Here is a 20,117-nt window from a genome sequence, read left to right on the forward strand (position 1 = left end):
GTTTCACATGTGCAGATAAATGTTTTTTTGGGGATCTTGTATTCTTATTTAAATATATTTATATTTAAAGATGTTTGTTTGCTGGCTGTCGATGGTTTATTACAAATTTGCCTTTTTTCTTGTACTTTTTATTTTGTTTTCCCAGGGATGAAGCAAACAGTCTTTCAAGAGGAAGAACTAATGAAGAAGTGGCAGGAGATTCTGGGTCCAAGTAATGAAGTTGTAGTAAGTTTCAATGTGAACTCCTTTCTCTCATGCAACAAATGATACTTTCCAGAGCTTAGTTCTTTGACAATTGCTTCATAATGGTGAACAGCTCAAAATTGGTATCTTAAAAGGAAGAATGACCTGAGTCATCAAACAAAAGGGATTGTGTCATTAATAGATTTCTAGTAAAGTAATAATCCCTTATAATAAACAAAGCGTTTCACACGCTAACTGAGATGTGACTTCTTGTTTCCATGACAGGTGGCTCAGGTGGAGAAGTTTAGTGAGAGCAGTGGCCTTGGCATCAGTCTAGAGGCCAACAGTGGGCATCATTACATCCGCTCTGTTCTACCTGAGGGACCGGTTGGGCGCTGTGGCAAGCTGTTCAGTGGAGATGAGCTGCTTGAGGTATGTGGTTTAATTTAATTAACAACAGTATAGAGCTTTTCATATTGCATTGTATTAGATTAAATGCAGAGGTTGAATTTCCCCCACAGCAATTGATCAAATTAAATTAACCAATATTTTTTAACTTAACAAAATGTTGAATGACTATGTGTAATGTGAAAGGGGTCGCTTGTAGTGACAGACCCACAGAGAATTATCACCCAATTCTGCAGTCCCCCTCAGCTCAGTTTCAGCTTCTTGCAGCTTGTTTTGGTTTTACGGTGCTCGCATCAACCTAATTTCCAGCCATTTTCAGTGAAAATATGTCAATATTGAGTTTACAACTTTCCACTATCCACACTTTTTTTTACAAAAAAACCCCCAAGCAATTAATGCTACTAAGATACGGTACATATTTTTGTTTGATGCTAAGACTAACTTCTTCTGTCACAGGTCAATGGTATATCCCTAATTGGTGAGACCCATAAGGAAGTAGTCAGAATCTTGAAGGAGCTTCCACTCTGTGTATACATGACATGTTGTAGGCCCGCCCCTCACCTGCAGACTGACATGGATGCTGTCCAACCAGAGTCAGAGGCTTTGTCCGCAACACCTGAGTTAGAGGTACTGCATTTGTATTGCTATACTATTGCATTGGTAGATTTTTCGGATTTATTTAGAACTATAGAATATATGTTTTTCTTAATTTATCACCATAACATGTTTGCTTGTTATGTTTGAGAGGGAAAACCTAGAGGAACCGAAAGCTTTTCCTTGTCAAGGATAAAAACATGCAGACTATATTACTTACAGAGCATTGCAGCAGAAGATGCATTTAAGTATAGTCGGAAACTCCCTGCTTCTCCCTGACATGCAGTAATGTATCATGAAAAATGTTCCCCCGCCCCTTCATATAAGTTAGGTAATATGATTGGAGAGCAATAATCTTTAATTCCTCCTCCTCCTTTATAACCCATCAACCATTATTAGCCCAGCCCCACTCTGTCAGTCGCTCCATTGGCTTTCCACATTGCCAACCATGATGGATTAAGACGTAAGTGATAAGCAGGGGAGTCTGAAAGTTTATTAAGACCAATTCAAGTAATACTGCAGCAACAGTCACAAACAACATTTGCTAGAGTTAAGAGACATCAAAAGCAGCTTCCCTTTGGGGAAAGGGATTTTCATCTCTCCAGCTTTATCTCTGATAATGTACTAAGGCCCAAGCATCCCAAAGATATTTCCCTTTTATCTACTGCCAGAAACCTGAGCCAGGCACACAACTAGAGGGTAGCAGCCTATGGGTTGGGAGTAAAAGTGAGGAAGGCATGCTGTTACATAGAGATTTTGGGCTTTTCCTCTGCAGAAACAAATAGACCTGAGCAGCATTCTGGTTGCTGAAGACTCAGAGGTGAACGAAGCGGCAGCGACACAGGATAATGTGACAGAGGAGGCAATAGGATCTCCTTTGGCTATGTGGGAGTTGGAGATACAGAATATCGAGCTTGAAAAGGGAGAAGGGGGATTGGGATTCAGCATTCTGGACTACCAGGTAGGAACTCTTCCTGGGACTTACAGAGGGTTTAAAAAAAACAAACAGTGTTATTGTTATTATTTTACGACAATGTTTTTGTACTTTTATAGATGTTGTTGTATTGTTTCTATCATACACTTATGGGGCAGTAAGTTAGGTCGCCAGGAAAGCAATACTTAACATTCAGAATCATCATCTGGTGACATTTTTGATATTTTGGTGTATTGTTTTTTTCATCCACATTTAATAGCTTCTTTTGACATTCAAGTATTTCCACAGGACAGGACACAGTATCATGCTAACCAAATATATTAAATTCCCTGTGATTGCCATGTCAATTTACGGCTGTGATAGTTTACCTGTTGACCTCTTCTCACTGAACTTTACTGGACCGGCTCCACCACAGGACCCACTGGACCCCGCCAAGACGGTGATCGTGATTCGCTCTCTGGTTCCCAGCGGCGTGGCCGAGCAGGATGGCAGACTGTTGCCAGGAGACCGACTCATGTATGTTAACACCACCAACCTGGAGAATGCCAGTTTGGAGGATGCTGTCCAGGCCCTGAAGGGGGCCAAGCTTGGCAAGGTCCAGATAGGAGTTGCCAAACCACTGCCTGTAAGCATCAGAATTAATATTCTATTCGTTTTTTCTTTGCTTTAAACCTTTCTGAAAATTGAAGGTAGAATGTGACGTGTGTTGGGGGTAAAGAGACAGGGGTATACACATCTGTCGGGGTTATTAAGAGTTTTAAACATATTGCTTTTGTGATTTTATTGCAAAATTTGTTCAGCAAGTCAGGGATTTATCACCGCATGTATGTGAGGTTGTGAGTCAGGCTGTCTTTATATTGTGCGATTTAGTATCTAGTCATGAGGGTTCAGCTTACGAGGGCTTAAATTTTTCATGCGGGAATAAGAGCGGAGGTAGGCTGCATGGTTTAGCATTCCATCCACTGTTCCTTCAGAGGAAGCGACCAGCCTAAAATGCTCTGTGCCCTTTGTTTCATATTATTATGTTATTGAATTTCCCAAGAGCACAGACCCTCTTGTACATTTAAACACATCGGGGCACCTGTCAAAATACTGGGTCTATCCAGCGGCATGTTCAACACTCCAGGCACCTGTACTCTTTGTACAGGACGTTTCTCTCTGCAAAACTGCCTGCATTCTTTCAGCTTTAGAGCTGAATTTCTCCTGTATTGAATCTGCCGTTGGATTACAGGGAGACCTCTGGGCTGCCAAGGTTAGCTGAATTACAGAGCTGCAGGAAGCCTCTGTGGAGTTATACAACTCTCCTGCAGGACGTAGAATGTACTTCTGAGGGGTATTTTGTTGTATTGCCTTTCAAAATTGAGTCTGACAAGTGTAATCCTGCAATATGCCTTCTTGCTTTTCTTATATCTGTCTGGGCTGCATGCTACACAAAATCAATATCAAGAGCTCTTACTGAACAATACATGTGGAATGTTCAAGAGATTTTCTGTTTAGAATTAATTCAAAGAGAGAGAACGCTTGTGCACCAAGATCAACATTTAACTCGAGAGTTAGTGTATAAATAATCTCAATATCTCCTAACATCTTTTTCCATTCCATACTAATTTATTTGTACCTGATTTGGTCACAAAAAAAATAAAAATCAAATTACGTAAAGCTGAAAGAATTTCTCCACTTTCCTAGGGAATATGTGGATATTCCCACTCTCCACACCCATATGGTGAGCAGGAAATTACTTCATCATCCACCATCCATTCATTTGACTTCAGCTATATTTTGGTTGAAGAAGGAGAGGAAGAAGGACTGACTGAGGGCATCGTTTACCGAGCAGAGCCTGCATTGGTTAGTTAGCTTTTGGGAAAAACTGAAAAATCAATCAGAACATCCTGAAAAATGGAAAACAAATTGTACTTTACATGTCTGTCTAACTTTACCAAGAGAAGTTTGTTTGTTTGTAATCATGCAACAGTTAGCTTCTATGAGCAGTATTCTGATAAATAGATTCCATTAATTAAGGGATACATTATGAAGCAGTATTTTGTAGTTAGTTTTGCATTGACATTAGGGTTATAGAATAACAAGGTAATTTCAGCTATCTGTGGATACTTCACCAAATTGCTCAATAATAAAGGCCAGTTTTGTGTCCCAGTTGGTCATACTACTTCCATTCATTATCACAGATTGACACCAGCGAAGCAGACCTGTCTGATGAAAAGGTGTTAGATCACACTTACTCTGGGATAGAGGACGACACTTTCCAGACGTCCATGATTGCTCTTCATGGTAGCAGCTGTAGCGCAGACCTGGATTACCTGCACTCATCCACGCCCAAGGTAAGAAATGGCAACAACTGAAACCAAAAGCACAACTTGAAATGATTCCCTGATTTCATTAAATGTTTCTGCAACAGCAACTGCCCTTTGTCACAATGAGCTACACAGCATGTAGTCATTATTCTTTGTTTTTTTGTTATCGAGATCCCAAATGTCATGAGAAAATTTTGTTTTTCTTTGTTAGGGCAGTAACAGCATTACTGACTTTGTTATATGAGGATCGTAGCTGCGGCTGCTTTTGTTGCTCTTGGTGCCCATGAACAGCAGCTCCCCAAATGGATATTAAGTTACAAAGAAAATAAACAAAGAAGAGCAAGGGGCACACAAACTGTTTTCCTAAAGGTGTCTGTGTGCTTCTAGTTTCCCCAAAGGTCACAGCTGACCTTATTTGTGGGGCCTTCCTAAGAAATATATATTATAACAGGGCAGCTTAGAGGGACAGACGCAGTCCAGGACAACTTGGGGCATTTTATAGTACTGGGGGATTTCACAAAACAGATTTCAAATGTTTGTATGAGATCAGACAGCTCAGTCTTCTCGTGATAATGAACAGTTTTTTTCCTCGAGCTCTAGAGAGAGGCAACGAGCCTGTTGATAAATCTGCTTCGGTGACAGTAAATGGTGGACCAGCTTTTCAGACTTGCTGCCAGTATCTAAGGTGGTATTTCTTTCTGGTCCATATCTGTTCACAGAACAACAGTATAGGCCGGCTGGGTGTTGAAGATCAAATAAGCACATTGAGTCCACAAAGTCGGCCTCCAAGTTACTGTTAATGAAGCAGTGACAGCTCATTTGCTCATGATTGCATTGATAGATTATAGCTGTGCCAGTTGCTGTTCTGGTGTCTAGCTTTGAATGGAGTCATTCATGTGCACATGCATTGGTTAAACTGTTCAAGACCATTGAAAAATACCAAGGAAATCTTTTCTAAGGCACTTTAGTCTTATCTCTATACAAAGGCAGACTGAGCCCATTTATAATAATGTAACCCATTAGATGAATTTAAAAGACCAATAATATAATACCTTGCTATGAAGGAATCAGATTCAGTCAGATTCTGCCCTTGTAAAAATGCCTTTTATTTGTATCACCATCCTCTCCTATACTTATTACTTATAGTGATGTTATGTACACTTTTTAATGGTGTAAATTTACTATATACACACACCATATACTGTAGATACTATACTATAATACAGTGATTCCTACGCGATAACTATTTTGGCTTAAAAGACTATCAATCTGTTGCCTGTCTTACCTGAGAATATTTACACATGTAGACGTCACAGCCCAGTTCACCCCAAATGTGTAGCACTGCCTTATTAAAATGAAACCTCCTATTTCTTGTTTTACTCTACTTCTTATGCCTGCTTATTGAACCCCACTTGTATCACTTGTATTTGCATATTTTAACTTTTTTTCTAAAGATTTATACTTATACTGTTCTGGCTCCCAAAGGGAAGCGCTTACTGAGATTCATCACTTCTCAGTCTGGTTCTAATAAAGTCTTAAATGGTATTATAATAAAAGTACATTTTGTGCATGACAAGCTCAAGATCACCAGTAATTCCTGCTGTCCTCTATTGGCCACTGATGGCTTTTCTATGGCTCATTACAAGGAGGGCAGGATGGCGACTGAGCAAGATGAATTCTCCCTGTTGGGCAATTGTCTAACTAACAGCGTGGAACGTTCATTCGGCTGCTATGCTTTGTTTTACCCTAGCTGACAGCTCGCCTGGACTTGCTGGACGAGCATCCCTGCTTTGCAACACCGTCCGGCCTTGCAGACAACACTCAAGCGTTCTCTCCAGAGAAGCCTGCCTCTTTCACTCCTACGAGTTTGAGAGGTCATGTCCCGGCTTTTGATGCCATACTGAGCAGTTCTGATCAGTACCTGGCACAGCACTCGACCAGTGAAGAACCGGTGGAGTGCTCAAACTCATACAGCCCATTTGCCGAAATAGTGACCAGATCTAATGTCCCAGACGAACCTGTGGAGTCTCTTCACTATCAGAAGGAGCCACCCATGTGTTTTGGAGATATTGGAGCTATAAGGATTTTGATGAAGGTAATCATAGATTTGGAGGATTTAATATATGATACGTTTTTAAGTCTTGAAAAAGAAGGTGTTCTTTCTTCTGTTTTACTGATGAATGAGCATTAGTGATGGACATACAGTGAACATCACAGATATGTCATGTTATTTACAACAAAATGATCCCCCTTGATTTTCTTTTAAATTGAATTTCTTAGGGTAACGTCTCACCTCACCCTAGTCAGACGTGAGACTCTTTTGAAATACTAGATGAAGTTCTAAGCTTATTTGTTTTGAATTAATTTACACAGCCCATTCGCTGCACCTGCCTTTTCTCTAGAGACCCCTGCTTTGTTTGGAATCCAGCCTTATATTTTTCATTTGCTTTTCATGAATAACTGTGTTGAATTATCACCCTCAAGGACGAAGAGGCTGGTGTGAAAGAATCAGCAGAAGACGGCGACAAGGAAGTACTGACCTCAGGGAGCAATTTTGAAAGGACCATCACAGTTGTCAAGGGCAACTCCAGCCTTGGTCTGTGTTAATTTCTTCACATTCTTTTGTTTTTTTGTTTAATTTATTTTCTCCTCAGCCCTCACAGAAGTGTAAATGAGTTTGCGGGTCTGAAAGGCGTATTGGCCTTTACTTTCGTGGCGTGCTTTATGAATACCAGATTTTAAGCAAAATGATAGAAATTATTTTTGGCTTTTTTCCAGTGTGAAAGGGTGATTTCATTACTATACAGGGCATTTGCATTTCAAAACCTGCCCATGGGACTGTTATTGACTCAGAGAAGTTTTAACTTCCAAAACAATAGGTGTTATGAAGGTACTGTTTATAATCCTCAGTACCTCATTTTGCTTTTTAGTACTCTTTGAAGGTTTCTATGGCCTGCCCCACTCAAAATATCAACGAAATACATTTTTTTATTTCCAATCTTTTTACCAAATATAATTCAAACCCAAAATCCCACTTCAAACACTATGCTACAAGGGAGTTTGAAAGTTTTATATATATAAATATATTATGCCACTCTGCAACAGTTTCTTGGATAATTTGCTGGGATATGAGGAGGTTTCACAACTGTGAATCAGATTTGTTGGTGGTGGAATTTATCAATGAGACTATGTAGTTCTACTATATTAAGGGCACCTTTTCATTTATAATGGAGTTAGTCCTGAAAATGTCTCTTGATGACATTGTGCTTTTGATCTTTACATGAGGAGTTCATTTTTAAGTAATCAGGGATTGCTCTTAAATGTTAGAGTTTGAAAGTATTTGTTATTGATTCATTTAAAATACAAATTTAGTGTGTAACAGTTTCTTATAATTCACCTCGAAGGGATGACTGTGAGCGCCATGAAAGATGGCCTGGGAATGCTGATCCGCAGTATAATCCATGGTGGATCCATCAGCCGTGATGGACGTCTGGGTGTTGGTGACCTCATATTGGCCATCAATGGAGAGCCCACCGCCAACATGACCAATGCTCAGGCCCGTGCCATGCTGAGGAGACACTCTCTAATTGGACCAGACCTGGGGTAAGAGACTATAATTAGACAGCACATGTTTGTACACGTTTACCCACATTATTGAAACTCTGCCAGAAATGCCTTGAACGGACAGGTATCATTTGAACAGTAAGGTATTATGTGATTTATTTCCCCAATACTTTGTGAGGAGGTAAAACATTTACAGATGTGCCAGAATGTTGCCTAAATGAATAATCAAATTGTGATTTAAACTTTATTAGTTTGATTGTCACTGATCCCTCAACTCTTTTTCCCATTTGTTCATTGTTTTCTGATTCACGGTACATTGCGTAATGCATTCCTCTTCAGCGCAGTTGTTTAACACCCTTGCGAGGGTACAATTTTGTTGCCCTTTACATTTCATACCAGTTTGAATTAGCCATTACACATTTTTAGTTCATCTTTTAGCTCCTGAGTTTTCAATTCTCTGTAATTCAGACATAATTTGGTTGGTACTGGGACGGCACTGAGGTGTTGATACAAAGATGTTGTGAAATTGTCCTTTGCTATTGAAAAATGAATGATGGTGAGATGTTCAGTATTTGTTTAGTAACTCTGCATTTTTGTTAGTCACTACATAAGGATGTTCCACAAGGTCCAACCTTAATTACATCAGGAGCGCTGAAATACAAGCCTTACAAACAGTACGCGTGTGCGATGTAACCTTGAACCTTGAAAGATTTTCTGAACCCAAATCAATGCAGGGAACGCAATCAAAGGTATTCCAAAAGCAAAATAAGCTAAAGTTAATTCTGTTACCTAACTGGACTTCATTATTCCTGAAAAAGTCCTGCATTAAAGGAGTTACCATTGCTCCCATCCTCTGAAGGAATTACCTCACAAGAAAATTGGGATGTGGTATTTCACAAGTTCTGCTTGCTGAACTCAACTTGGCCGGTTTGTTAGCTTCGGTGCATAAAAGCCAACTCTTCACATTCTAGATCTGCTTGTGCACCTGAGGACGATCTGTGCCCATTTTATGTGTGAGTATGACTAACTTCTACGCCGGTGGTGTTTCGGCAAGGAGCTGCCATCTTGGTTTCCCCTCCTCTCATTCTCTCCGTCTGCTCCGTCGGGCTTCATTGCAGTCTGTTAAAGAGCTTTATCCAGACACAGAATTAGAAAGTCAGATCAATTTAGAAGAGCGTCAAAACAATGATGACAACAAAATATAAAAGTCCAATGTTTTGGAATTCAATTGGTGAAGGTGCTGTTCTAGTATAGTATCATTCAGATATGTTGATTAACATTTTAATTATGCTGTGACACTACACTCTGTATTAACCAACACATAGTCAAAATAATATCTGGATAAATCTTGATTGACTGCATCACTTACTTACTGTACTTAACTTGTTGCATAAGTTGTTTTCTTTGCTTTTTGTAACTAACAGTTATCACCTGGATGTTCTTTGTTTTCCTTTGCACCATTTAGAACTCACTATTTTAACTCACATTTTACACTTTACATTAATCATTGGTATTGAAGCTCCGCCATGTCTCATGTGTCACATGTCTCTGCATGTTGTGCGTTCTTAATGAAGTCACTCATCCTCAGCATTATTTCACTGGAATCTATTTTCCTCTCTGTCCGCATGCCATCACGTTTAAAAACCAAATCAACCCATCTGTTGAGGATCTGTCAGCTTCACTCAAATGTGTTATTGTGCCCTTCAGAAACAACTTCACTCTGAATTGTATGGATATGGGACTTTAAGTGGGTGTCACTTTTGTCAGCTAGCATTTGGTTTATTTGTTGACGTGAATCAGTAACCTGCTTAAATTAGTCACAAGTTCATCACAAAGTAGGTGATAGAAGGCTTGATTTGCTCAGACATTAATGAAGGTAAACATCTGTTTTGAACAGTCAAATATGAAGGGCCTATATAAAATTAATTGCATCTCACCTTGGGATGATAGTCTGGTACCTACAGGTACATTAGCTGGACTTGAGAAAAACAAGCTTCTAAAGTAAATATGCAGATTTAAAAGAAGCTCTTTTGTGTAATGAAAAAGGGGGTAGTTGTAGTGCTTTCATACCTGTTTGCACTTGAATGTCAGTTTGTCTCTATTTTTGTTAAATTACCATGAGTTCATAGTGAACAAGGGCATAACTGCCACCAGGGTTGGTAATGGAGGTTCTAAAAATGGGGCATGCCAAATTGTTTTCTTTCATAAGTCTTATTTGTGTGTCTTTGCTTTTGTGTGTGTGTGTGTGTGTGTGTGTGTGTGTGTGTGTGTGTGTGTGTGTGTGTTCAGCATTACATATGTTCCAGCAGAGTATCTGGAGGAATACAAGGCCAGCCTGGAGCAGGCTAAAAATGACGTCTTCTCTGAAACAGCTCCAGTCCCAGTTCCAGGTCCAAAGTATGTCCTTACACTCTACCACAGTAGCTTTTGTTATGCAATTACATTTATTAAAAGGTAAACTTAAACAGGTGCCCTTGTGTGTACATTCAGTGTTTCTCACCAAAACACGTTGTGTGTATGTATTTTCTTCCTAAAAAAACACTGCAAATGTTGCGCAATGTTTACTGCATGTTTGCTAGCTAGCAGTGTTCCTATGCCTTGCCTTTTTTGGCGCACTGCTACATGTCAATGTGCGTTACCACCAACTGCAGATCAGTGGTATGGCATGAAACAAACAAAACCCATTCGTAGAAATATTGCTACATAGCTAGTGGTCAAAAACTCCACAGGTTACCTTTAAGTCATGTTATCTAACAAAACGTATTGTTTCTTTTTTGTCTATTTAGAGATATTCCTAACCTCCCGGAACGGGAAGATGGAGAGGGAGAGGAGAGTGCCTCTTACAGCAACTGGAACCAACCTAGGAAGTGAGTAAACACTGTATCTGCGCTTCTGATCTAATTTTGTCCATGACAGATATGTTATGTTAGATATGATAACAAATCAGTACCAGAGCCAAAGCTTTGATTATGTTAAAATCTAGCATGCTGATATTGGTACCTTCCTCAGAGTGGAGCTCTTCCGAGAGCCGGGCAAGTCCCTGGGCATCAGTATCGTCGGGGGCCGAGGGATGGGCAGCCGACTGAGCAACGGAGAGGTGATGAGGGGCATTTTTATCAAGCACATCCTGGAGGACAGTCCTGCTGGACAGAATGGGACCCTGAAGACTGGAGACAGGATCGTAGAGGTAAAGGAACATTTCAGGTCACAGACCTACTACCTAATAAACTTGAGATTGTTTTTTTTTTTTTACATACTTTTTGACTTATTTTCGGACTAATAACTTAATCCAGTGTTATTTTGTTAAGGTGCAGTCCTTTGAGAGAATGAAAAAACCCTGAAGAGAGTTTAAAATCCTCAAAAAGAGTGGACATTTTTGGTACCTGACAGACCCTTTTCCCTGATATCTCTTTGTCAGGTGGATGGTGTAGACCTAAGAGATGCTAGTCACGAGGAGGCGGTTGAGGCCATACGCAGGGCAGGCAACCCTGTCTCTTTCTTGGTCCAGAGTATTATCCACAGGCCCAGGGTAAGTCTGTATAATAGTGTCAAACCAATTGCTAGTAACTACCTCCTCATCTAAAGGTCACAATTTCCTCACTCTGTAGCTTTTTTTCACCTCAAGTAAGTAGTTTAGTGTATCTGCACAGGCCATTTTGGGCACTTTCAAAAATTTAAAACAATCAAGTTTGCTTTTGAATGTTGAAAGAAAGTCATTTGAATTTTTTTTAGTCCAACAACAAACCCTGCGTAGCATATTAAATATATTGGCAAGTTTTAACCTTTAAGTGCAACACTCATTGAAAATCACCGTATACACAACATCGTTTGTTGTTTGAAAGTGCCCTCAGGCTTTTAAAGCATGACTAAGTAGTTTCCTGCTGGGACTGCAACTGGCTTGGCTCCAGTGTCAAATCTCTCATAGTCAATCACTTTTCATGCATTGTTATCTATGAGATATTCCCACATGCTTTCCTTAACATTCTGGTTACTCATTAAGCCTTGTAGCAACTCATAATGTAATGTAGCACATGCAGAGGAAGGACACAAAGAGGGGAAAGAATTTGCGTTAATGGAGAATCATACTCAACCGTGGTTAAAGCGGCTATAATCAATATTTTTATAATAATAATAATAACAGAGATACGTCTTGCAGTGATGAACCCACACATAATTATCACCCAACTGTGCAGTTCCCCTCAGCTCTATGGAGGTTTATAACATCTTTTTAGCTCATTGTTTTGGCTCTCCAGGCCGCAACTATTTTGGTTCACGCTCATTACTCTCATAACATTGTTTTCAACCACAGTAGGCAGCTGTTTTTGAGCCCTAAAAATCCACTGTATGCTAAATACTCAGCACCAAACAGCAGTTTGCAGCTAGCTGGTAACAACAGTGGAGTATTTAGCATCTATTAGCATAACTTAGCAGCCAGAGTTGGTGAAAACCAATAACAGAGCTAAAAGATGAGTGAATATTGGCGTTACATTTGCCAGTTGAAAGAAACAAATTAACGTAATGCTAATGTTGCTAAGTATATGCTGGATATATAATAAGTTTGCCGTATCAACTTAAAAGCTTATAATATGTGTTTACAGCTTTTCAGCGTTAATGCAAGTTTAAATACACTTTGGCCAGTTAAAAACTCTAACGTTACCGTACAAGAGAATATCTTCATTTGTTACCCTTGCAGCAGTATTTCAGCATTTTGGGAAATATGCTTATTCACTTTTTTTATGAGAATATGAAGCTAATGTTACAGCCAGCAGACGGTTAGCACAAAGACTGGAAACAGGGTGAGCTTAACTTAGAAACAGGGGGAAACAGCTAGCCTGGCTCTGTCCAAGAGTAACAAAATCTGCTGTGTTAACATGTAAATTAGTGCGCTTTAGTGGTGCTGGTTGGCAGATTTTGCTATCTTCGGAAAGAGCCAAGCTAACTTTTTCGCCCTGTTTCTAAGTTAAGCCAACTGTCTGCTGGCTGTAGCGCCATATTTAGCATGCAGACATGAGAATGGCATGTATATTTCCCAAAATGTTGATCAGTTCATTTAAAGAGGTTGATTCCTTACGTCTCCACAAGTGTTCACACTTCATTTTTAACTACAATTATTACATTGTGAATTGCCTCAAACTTGCATCTCTGTTCCCCCCCCACTGCTTTCTCAGCCTGAGTCAATATATAGCTCAGATCCATCACCTGCTGTAGAGCAACACACCACCGCTTTCACATGCATGCCACATCACACATGTCAGGTAATCTGTCTTTCTCTTTTTGTCTCTCTCATTTCTATTGCATCAGCTATCCATCACAGTTAATCTTTGTTGCATTATCTCCCCTGCCTCCTCTTTCTTTCTGTCTCTCACACTGTTAGCTGAGTCTTTCTTTTTAACTGCATCTTTGACTTTGATATACACATAATGTGCCTATTGACGGAAAATAAAGACAAACTAGAATTGGAGATTCCTTCTGGGAGAAAAAGAATGTTCATTTTAATATCCAGGCATCCTATTCCATTTTCTATCACGGAGTAATCTAACCGTAACAGTGACATGACCCACAATGATGTTTTTAATCAAAAGGGCCAGAAAATGGTAAAAATCAATTTTGTGACTGGCAATAACAAGTATTTTAGAAAACCTCTGTGTTGAAGGTGTGTAATGCTGACAATCAATACACATCCAGACTAGATTCTTATTACAATTTAACCATGGGGGTTATTGAAATGCCATTGCTATATCTTATGAAGGAACTCATCAAGTAAACAATAGAAGAGCAGATAAGGAAATCATTCAGACCTGTGTGGCTGTCAAAATATGTTCCACACTGCTTCTACCCAACAACGTGGAACAGGTCAAAATTTACAAAGAAGACATCTTTTCACTTTACTATAAAGTCACTGATATTGAGTTGCAGCTCCACTGAAATTCATAACAATGGACCGAATAGTTTGAAAAATAAGATTTTTATTGGATGATATCTCTAAGTGCTGCGGGCAGGTCAGTGATGCCATTTTTAAATGCAGCCACTGGGGGCCACCTAGAGAGTATAATAGTTTATCCTTGCTGTTTCCCTTTAAGTTTCAAATCCTCCTCTTGTAAGCAGTGAATAATCTCAAGGTAGCCTGGAGGAATCTTTGAAACATTTTGTTTAAGTATTTCAAAGAAAGAGGCTTCGCTCTGATTTTTATTTTGATGTGGAGGAAACGGCTGTCCTCAAGGAAGCCGCTTGCTTTAATGGTTACTCATTTAAATAAAAACCTGAGGTGCTTCTGTCCTCCACACACTCCCCCTGTTTTTTTTCTCCTGGATGGCCTCCGATTCAATTTTGTCAAGAAAGGCTCAGCCATCATATTAAATATTCGTCATGTTGTCAGCTTGTTGGTCCTGTGTGTTGCTTTTAGAAGCCGCCCCTGCCCTTCCTGCAGCTAAATAGCCACCGCGGGTCAAGCCTTTGCTGCATTAATCAAACCTGCTTAGCACCTGCCATCCCTCAGGTTAGAACGCTACCCCATGTCTGTGTCTGCCTGCGTCTGTCTTTCACTTGACCCGTACTCCTTTGACGTTAAAATGGTGTTAACAATGAGCTGCATGACACGAGCGAAGAAGACGAAAGGAAGCCTGCACGTGTCTGTGTGGAGTCTTGGGTTAAACATTAAGAATGAATTGGTTTCAGTCTGCTTGCAGGTTTACCACATCAGGGGCCGTGAGTTGCATTCAAACTTAACAAAACTACATTCAAAATACCAAACTTTTATTGTCCTTTGTGGTAAACTTCTGCTGTCAGACATGAAAATTAATATCCTAAACTTTTTGTCCTATTTTTGCTTCTTTATGTGTGTGTGTGTGGTTGCATTGTGTGTATGCCTGTTTTGAATCTATACTTTTCCCCTCATCTCGAAGCATATGTTGCCTTATTTATCTCTCTCCTTCTGTGCTGTGCCACGTCCCTCTGTTACACCAAGCAAGAAGTAAAATCACAGTAGAGGCTTTTACTATAAGTGCATTTTATTTTCCTCCTGTCCCCAGCTTTGAAGGCCCAATTTCTCCCAATTATTCCTCAAACATTGTCTCACAAACAAGTGTCTGCCTATGTAAGGAAGACAACTTGATACGACAGTCGGCTCTCAACATAAATGCTATTATGTGAAGAACTGCAATATATTTTTTTCCAAATGCCAGACTTGCTGGCGAAACCTTTAAAGCTCGATCATTTGGGATGAATGGTCAGGCTTGGATGGACATGTGGTGCTGGATAAGCTATTTCACTCAACACATCAATGTTTTGGCGTGGCTGTGTGTGTGTGTGTGCCTTAGTTCTTCATCTGGTTTTGCCAAGTTTCAAGTTAGCTGAAGGAAACAAGTTTTTCATTATTTAAGAAATGCAGATTTTTCTTCAGCAGCAACATTTATAAACAGATGGTCTTTCATGATACAGCATATGGTGCATGAGACTGGTTTTAGTCATTCACACTTGTGACTTTGTATGAACTTATTCATATTTATGGAATTACTGTGTCTGCAGTACAGTATCTTTCACTGTCTGGTGACACTGAAGTGAATATTATTAATTTGCTCTCCGTTCGTGAGTGATTTACCTTCATGTCTGTCTTATACGAAGCAGTCATCGATAACAGACTCCGGTGAGGAGAGAGCTGCAGCTATGACAAAGGACAACAAGGACAAGGTTGGTGTTTCCAATGACCTTCCACCGACAACTTTCGCATTTGTCGTTGTTTCACAGTCAACTTTCTGAAAGTGTTGCTGACAACAGGAGCCAGGTTTGAAATATAAAAATGTTTCGAATTCAATAAAAACAGTGGCTCATTTTTAGATTAGATGTGTTCAACTTTTCACCATGAACTCAAGATATGTTGTCAAATGCAACACTGGCATACGTCTGTCAATAGATGTAGGTATCTGTCAGAAATGTGTTGTCTTCTAAAGTTGTTACCCTTTGTCTCTTCTCTGTAGGAGGGTGACAGTCACAGTAGACTTTTCCTCCGCCTCTCCCCAACTAACCCTTTCACTCCTACCCCGTTTAAGGTTTGTGGGTCTCTGTGTTGTGCTTTCCACTTCCCCTTTCTGGGTGTGCTCGTGCAGATATGTTGATATACCAACATACGCTTCATGTATTGGATATATTCTAACATGCTGTACGTGCACACACTTACATGTCCTAACATCTCCTCCATCTGCCTGAATTCCTTTGTGCATCTCTGTGAAATCAGAACACGGTTTGTCCTTTTGTTTATCACTTCCTTTTAAAAAAACAACAGAATCGGTACTCACTTTGATGGCTGACAAAAGATCATTTTAGATATTTGGCTCGATATCATGTCTGTGGACAGGTTTTGTATTTAAAAATAACAATTATAGTGTGATTCGTTTCTCTTGGTTTTCAGGTAAGTGTACATATGAATGGGTGAATATTAAATTTAAGTAGTAATTTAGTGAGAAGTAATTACATCAGTAATAATGAACTAATTAAATGTAGTAAGCATAATTTTATTATAACTTAAGTAGGCTGATTGACCTAGTTCTGATTTGAGCCTCTGGCATCTTTATGGAGTCATATCACATAATTATTTCTCAGACTAACATATCCTGCTAAAACAGATGAAGCTGTTAATGTAAACCAAGCATATGGCTTTCGTTGATTACATCAACAGCTCTCATATGCCCTCCTATCTCTGTAAACCTTTTGTCAAGTTGATTCAAACTTAAATGCAAATATATATACCGTCTTCTTTCTCTTTACCTTTCACTGATCAACTATTTTCAAACTCCATCTGTGGCGTGACAGGCGGCGAAGCGTGAAGCGGCGAAGGCATCTCCCACCAGCGCTGTCCTCCTCCTGCCAGTGGTGCCCCATGTGGGAGAGACTGATACAGACACACTGACAGAGATTCCTGGCAGACCTGCTGAGGCAGAGGAGGAGAATGAGGAGGAGGAGGTGGAGGATGAGTTTGGATACAACTGGAGTGAGTTCAGTTTCTTGTTTTCTAAGGATGCAATTGTATGTTCTGTTCTGAACCTCAGTAAAAATGTTAATTTTTGCAATATTTTTGCCATTGGTTTATTTAATTTCACACTGGCCTATCATAAGTCAATCCTGGTTTGTGTGTATTCTTGGTGTGAATGTGACCTTTGAGAAAGATGGAGATATAGAGACTTGCATTATGTAGACAGCATAGTCCTTTTCTTACTGTAGCGTGCTTGATCACCTAACTGCCACTAGAGGTCCTCCAAGTTACACGTGTGTCTCGCTGCTCATAAATCCATCCAGAGTCTGCAATAAAAGAGCACTGATTCACATGCTTGACGTGGTCGTACTTCAGCAGAACCTGAAGGACTCAATGTCCCAATTAAGCTCTTAGCATCCTGCAGACGCTGTAATGTCAACTGTAGGATGAACTCACCGCTTCAAGGAGAACGGCTCACAGTCAACCAGCATAAAGGACAGACTCCAAACACCTGGGATTGTGTAGTGAATATATGTGTGTGTGTGTTAGAGAGTGTGCCCATCCTGCGGGGATAAGATTGATGAGGTCGGGCCCGGGGAGGTGAGTTGTGGAGATTAGTACAGGACTGATGGTTCAACAGTGGCAGGGAGCCCAGAACAACAGGAGCCCATTCGTCTGACAGTGGCTATCTAACACACCAGAGACAGGAGAGGTGGAGAGAGAAAGAGAGGGGGACTTGATGGGGGGGGGGGGGGGGGGTGTAACAATGGAGACAAGATTGAGACAAAGAGATAGAAGGTGAGACTGAAACAAAAAAAATCCAGCAGTGTGACATTTAAAACTTTTACCATTGACTTTCCGTGCCTGTGCATTTTACCAAATCCAAGTACTTGCCCCTTTTTTGAGCAACATGAACTGATATGGAAGCCCAGACTCAAGACAAATCTGGCACTATTCATCAGTATTGTCAGCTTACATCTGTCTGCCATGACTTCATCTGCCTCTTTCAGAGAACATTATCCAGCGCTATGGCAGCCTCCCAGGTGTCCTGCACATGATCGAGCTGGAGAAAGGCAAGACAGGCCTGGGCCTCAGCCTGGCGGGGAACAGGGACCGTTCGCGCATGAGTGTGTTCGTGGTGGGAATCGACCCCAACGGGGCGGCTGGCAGGGACGGGCGCATGGTGGTGGGGGATGAGCTGCTGGAGGTAAGATGTGTATTGACCGTGGTTCTCAACAAGTGAGTTTGTAAGCAAAGTTGGCAGGGTTTTTGACGCCTTTAAGTTATATAATCTGGAATTTGAATATGGCTTTTGCTGTCACTGTTTTGAAAAAGTGTGTATAATTCTGTATTTTTGTATCCTGTCAGATCAATGGGCAAGTCCTTTATGGCCACAGTCATCAGAATGCATCCTCCATAATCAAGAGCTCTCTATCCAAAGTCAAAATCATCTTTGTCAGGTATAAAAACACTTCTTCCTATCAAAGCTTCCATGAACACATTTCCATGGCAACAGGAACTACATTTCATTCTCAGACTAATGAAAACTGACATGAGAAAGTTCAAGTCTGTTGTAATGCTGTTCAAAATTCAATAGAGGGAGCTATTGTAATTCCACAGAAGGATACACTTGAAGTTGAAGTATTATAATCCATATTCAGTAGTGACTAACAGATTCTTCCTCATGTGCACATCAAAAAAGAAAAGTATTTCTAAGCCTAAAATCATTAATCCACCACAGTTTTTCCGATTAATTGGGAGTTTCATTTTAAGGTTGCAGTTGATGGCACAAGTATATATCATTTCCTGTTATTATAAAACAATGTATTTCTTATATACTAACTGCAAAAACAGTATAGTATAAAGAGTATATAGTACAAAAAGTACAAGTTGTAGATAGTTAATATGTAGTGTGAAATTGAGCAGCTACTATATCAGCACAGACTCAGACCCCCCTCTAAACAGTCTTTGCCAGAATCATGCTACTTAACCTTCTACTTAACTCACATCCCTTCCCTGACCCCCTGAAAGAGACATTGTGATCAGCGCACGTAAATCACGGCTCGCTGTCACGACAGCAGAGGAGCGACGATTTACGTGAGTTATGACTCTTTGGAACAGGAACACGGAGGCGCTGAACCAGATGGCTGTGGGACCGGTGAGAGAACATGAGGGAGACACAGTGGAGCCCCACACTGAGGTATGACTGTGCTTACGGCCACACACATAACGCACACATGCACTAAAGCACTACAACAGACAAACATGCAGATGTCAGAGACTGAAGTTCCAACTGAAAAACAAACCTTTATTTGTACTTTTCTACCCTCATAAAATTCAGTTTTTAGTGTCATGCTCCTGAATTGTTTTCAGGTATGTTTGCTCCTAAAAGTCTCTTTGTGTGGTCCTGGAGATGACAACACTGTGTGTAACTCCCAAGACAACCAAAAGCCACAAACAGTGGTGTAGACGCACAAACACACTCAGTACTGTACTCCCACCAGCACACAAGTTTCAGTTGTTTACTTCATACTGTACTAACTACTGCCTGATTCCTCACAGCTAGAAACTACTGCTGCTAATGGCGATGCCGATACTTCAGATTATGTGCATCACATCATAAAGCTGAAGGTGAGCTACACTGGACCCCCCCCCCCCATATACACACATCGTGCACACACACAAGAATCCTGTTCTTTTGAAATAACAAAATAAAGGCAATAATAGAGAGAAAGTCTCGGAAGCAATGCAATAATGAGGGAGGTGTACACAGAAAAAGTCAATGGGGTATGACAGAGAAAGAGAGGGGGAGCACACAGGAGCAGTCAAGTCTGACAAGCTGCCAGGACAGAGAAAAGAGACAGAGCATTGTCAAATAAAAGGGCGAATAAACAAAACAACACGTGAATGGGAGAAGAGCGGTTGCAAAGGGACAAAAAGGCTCAGTTCACCCAAATGATAAAAAGAGGAACAGATTTGTTTTACCCCTTGTTATGTCGACTTTCTAGCCATGCAGTTATTTTCAGTTGCTTTTCAGATGTCAAGCATTGGAAAAATATCACATTTGAAAAACTCAGCAATATGTCTTTCAAGAAAATAGTTCCCCCAAAAAGTGTTTACAATGAAATCTGTGGATTATTTTGAGTTTTTTTAAACATCA

General features: G+C 40.2%; 1 protein-coding gene across 1 annotated transcript in view; it reads left to right on the plus strand.

Moving 5' to 3' along the window:
- LOC139305993 (multiple PDZ domain protein) overlaps window positions 1-20,117 on the plus strand; it is a 41,909-nt gene that overhangs the window by 11,735 nt on the left and 10,057 nt on the right. The window contains exons 12-35 of the mRNA XM_070929947.1: window positions 146-225; window positions 469-615; window positions 1,048-1,218; window positions 1,961-2,146; window positions 2,535-2,744; window positions 3,806-3,964; window positions 4,303-4,455; window positions 6,179-6,523; window positions 6,913-7,024; window positions 7,833-8,031; window positions 8,964-9,005; window positions 10,282-10,389; window positions 10,779-10,859; window positions 11,002-11,179; window positions 11,411-11,521; window positions 13,161-13,247; window positions 14,396-14,488; window positions 15,613-15,678; window positions 15,966-16,037; window positions 16,798-16,975; window positions 17,968-18,164; window positions 18,326-18,417; window positions 19,079-19,157; window positions 19,520-19,588. Of these exons, the coding sequence (XP_070786048.1) occupies window positions 146-225; window positions 469-615; window positions 1,048-1,218; window positions 1,961-2,146; window positions 2,535-2,744; window positions 3,806-3,964; window positions 4,303-4,455; window positions 6,179-6,523; window positions 6,913-7,024; window positions 7,833-8,031; window positions 8,964-9,005; window positions 10,282-10,389; window positions 10,779-10,859; window positions 11,002-11,179; window positions 11,411-11,521; window positions 13,161-13,247; window positions 14,396-14,488; window positions 15,613-15,678; window positions 15,966-16,037; window positions 16,798-16,975; window positions 17,968-18,164; window positions 18,326-18,417; window positions 19,079-19,157; window positions 19,520-19,588 (3,215 nt within the window). The remainder of the gene's footprint in view (window positions 1-145; window positions 226-468; window positions 616-1,047; window positions 1,219-1,960; window positions 2,147-2,534; window positions 2,745-3,805; window positions 3,965-4,302; window positions 4,456-6,178; window positions 6,524-6,912; window positions 7,025-7,832; window positions 8,032-8,963; window positions 9,006-10,281; window positions 10,390-10,778; window positions 10,860-11,001; window positions 11,180-11,410; window positions 11,522-13,160; window positions 13,248-14,395; window positions 14,489-15,612; window positions 15,679-15,965; window positions 16,038-16,797; window positions 16,976-17,967; window positions 18,165-18,325; window positions 18,418-19,078; window positions 19,158-19,519; window positions 19,589-20,117) is intronic.

This window comes from Enoplosus armatus, chromosome 23 (assembly GCF_043641665.1).
Source record: "Enoplosus armatus isolate fEnoArm2 chromosome 23, fEnoArm2.hap1, whole genome shotgun sequence".
NCBI classification, from domain to species: domain Eukaryota; kingdom Metazoa; phylum Chordata; class Actinopteri; order Centrarchiformes; family Enoplosidae; genus Enoplosus; species Enoplosus armatus.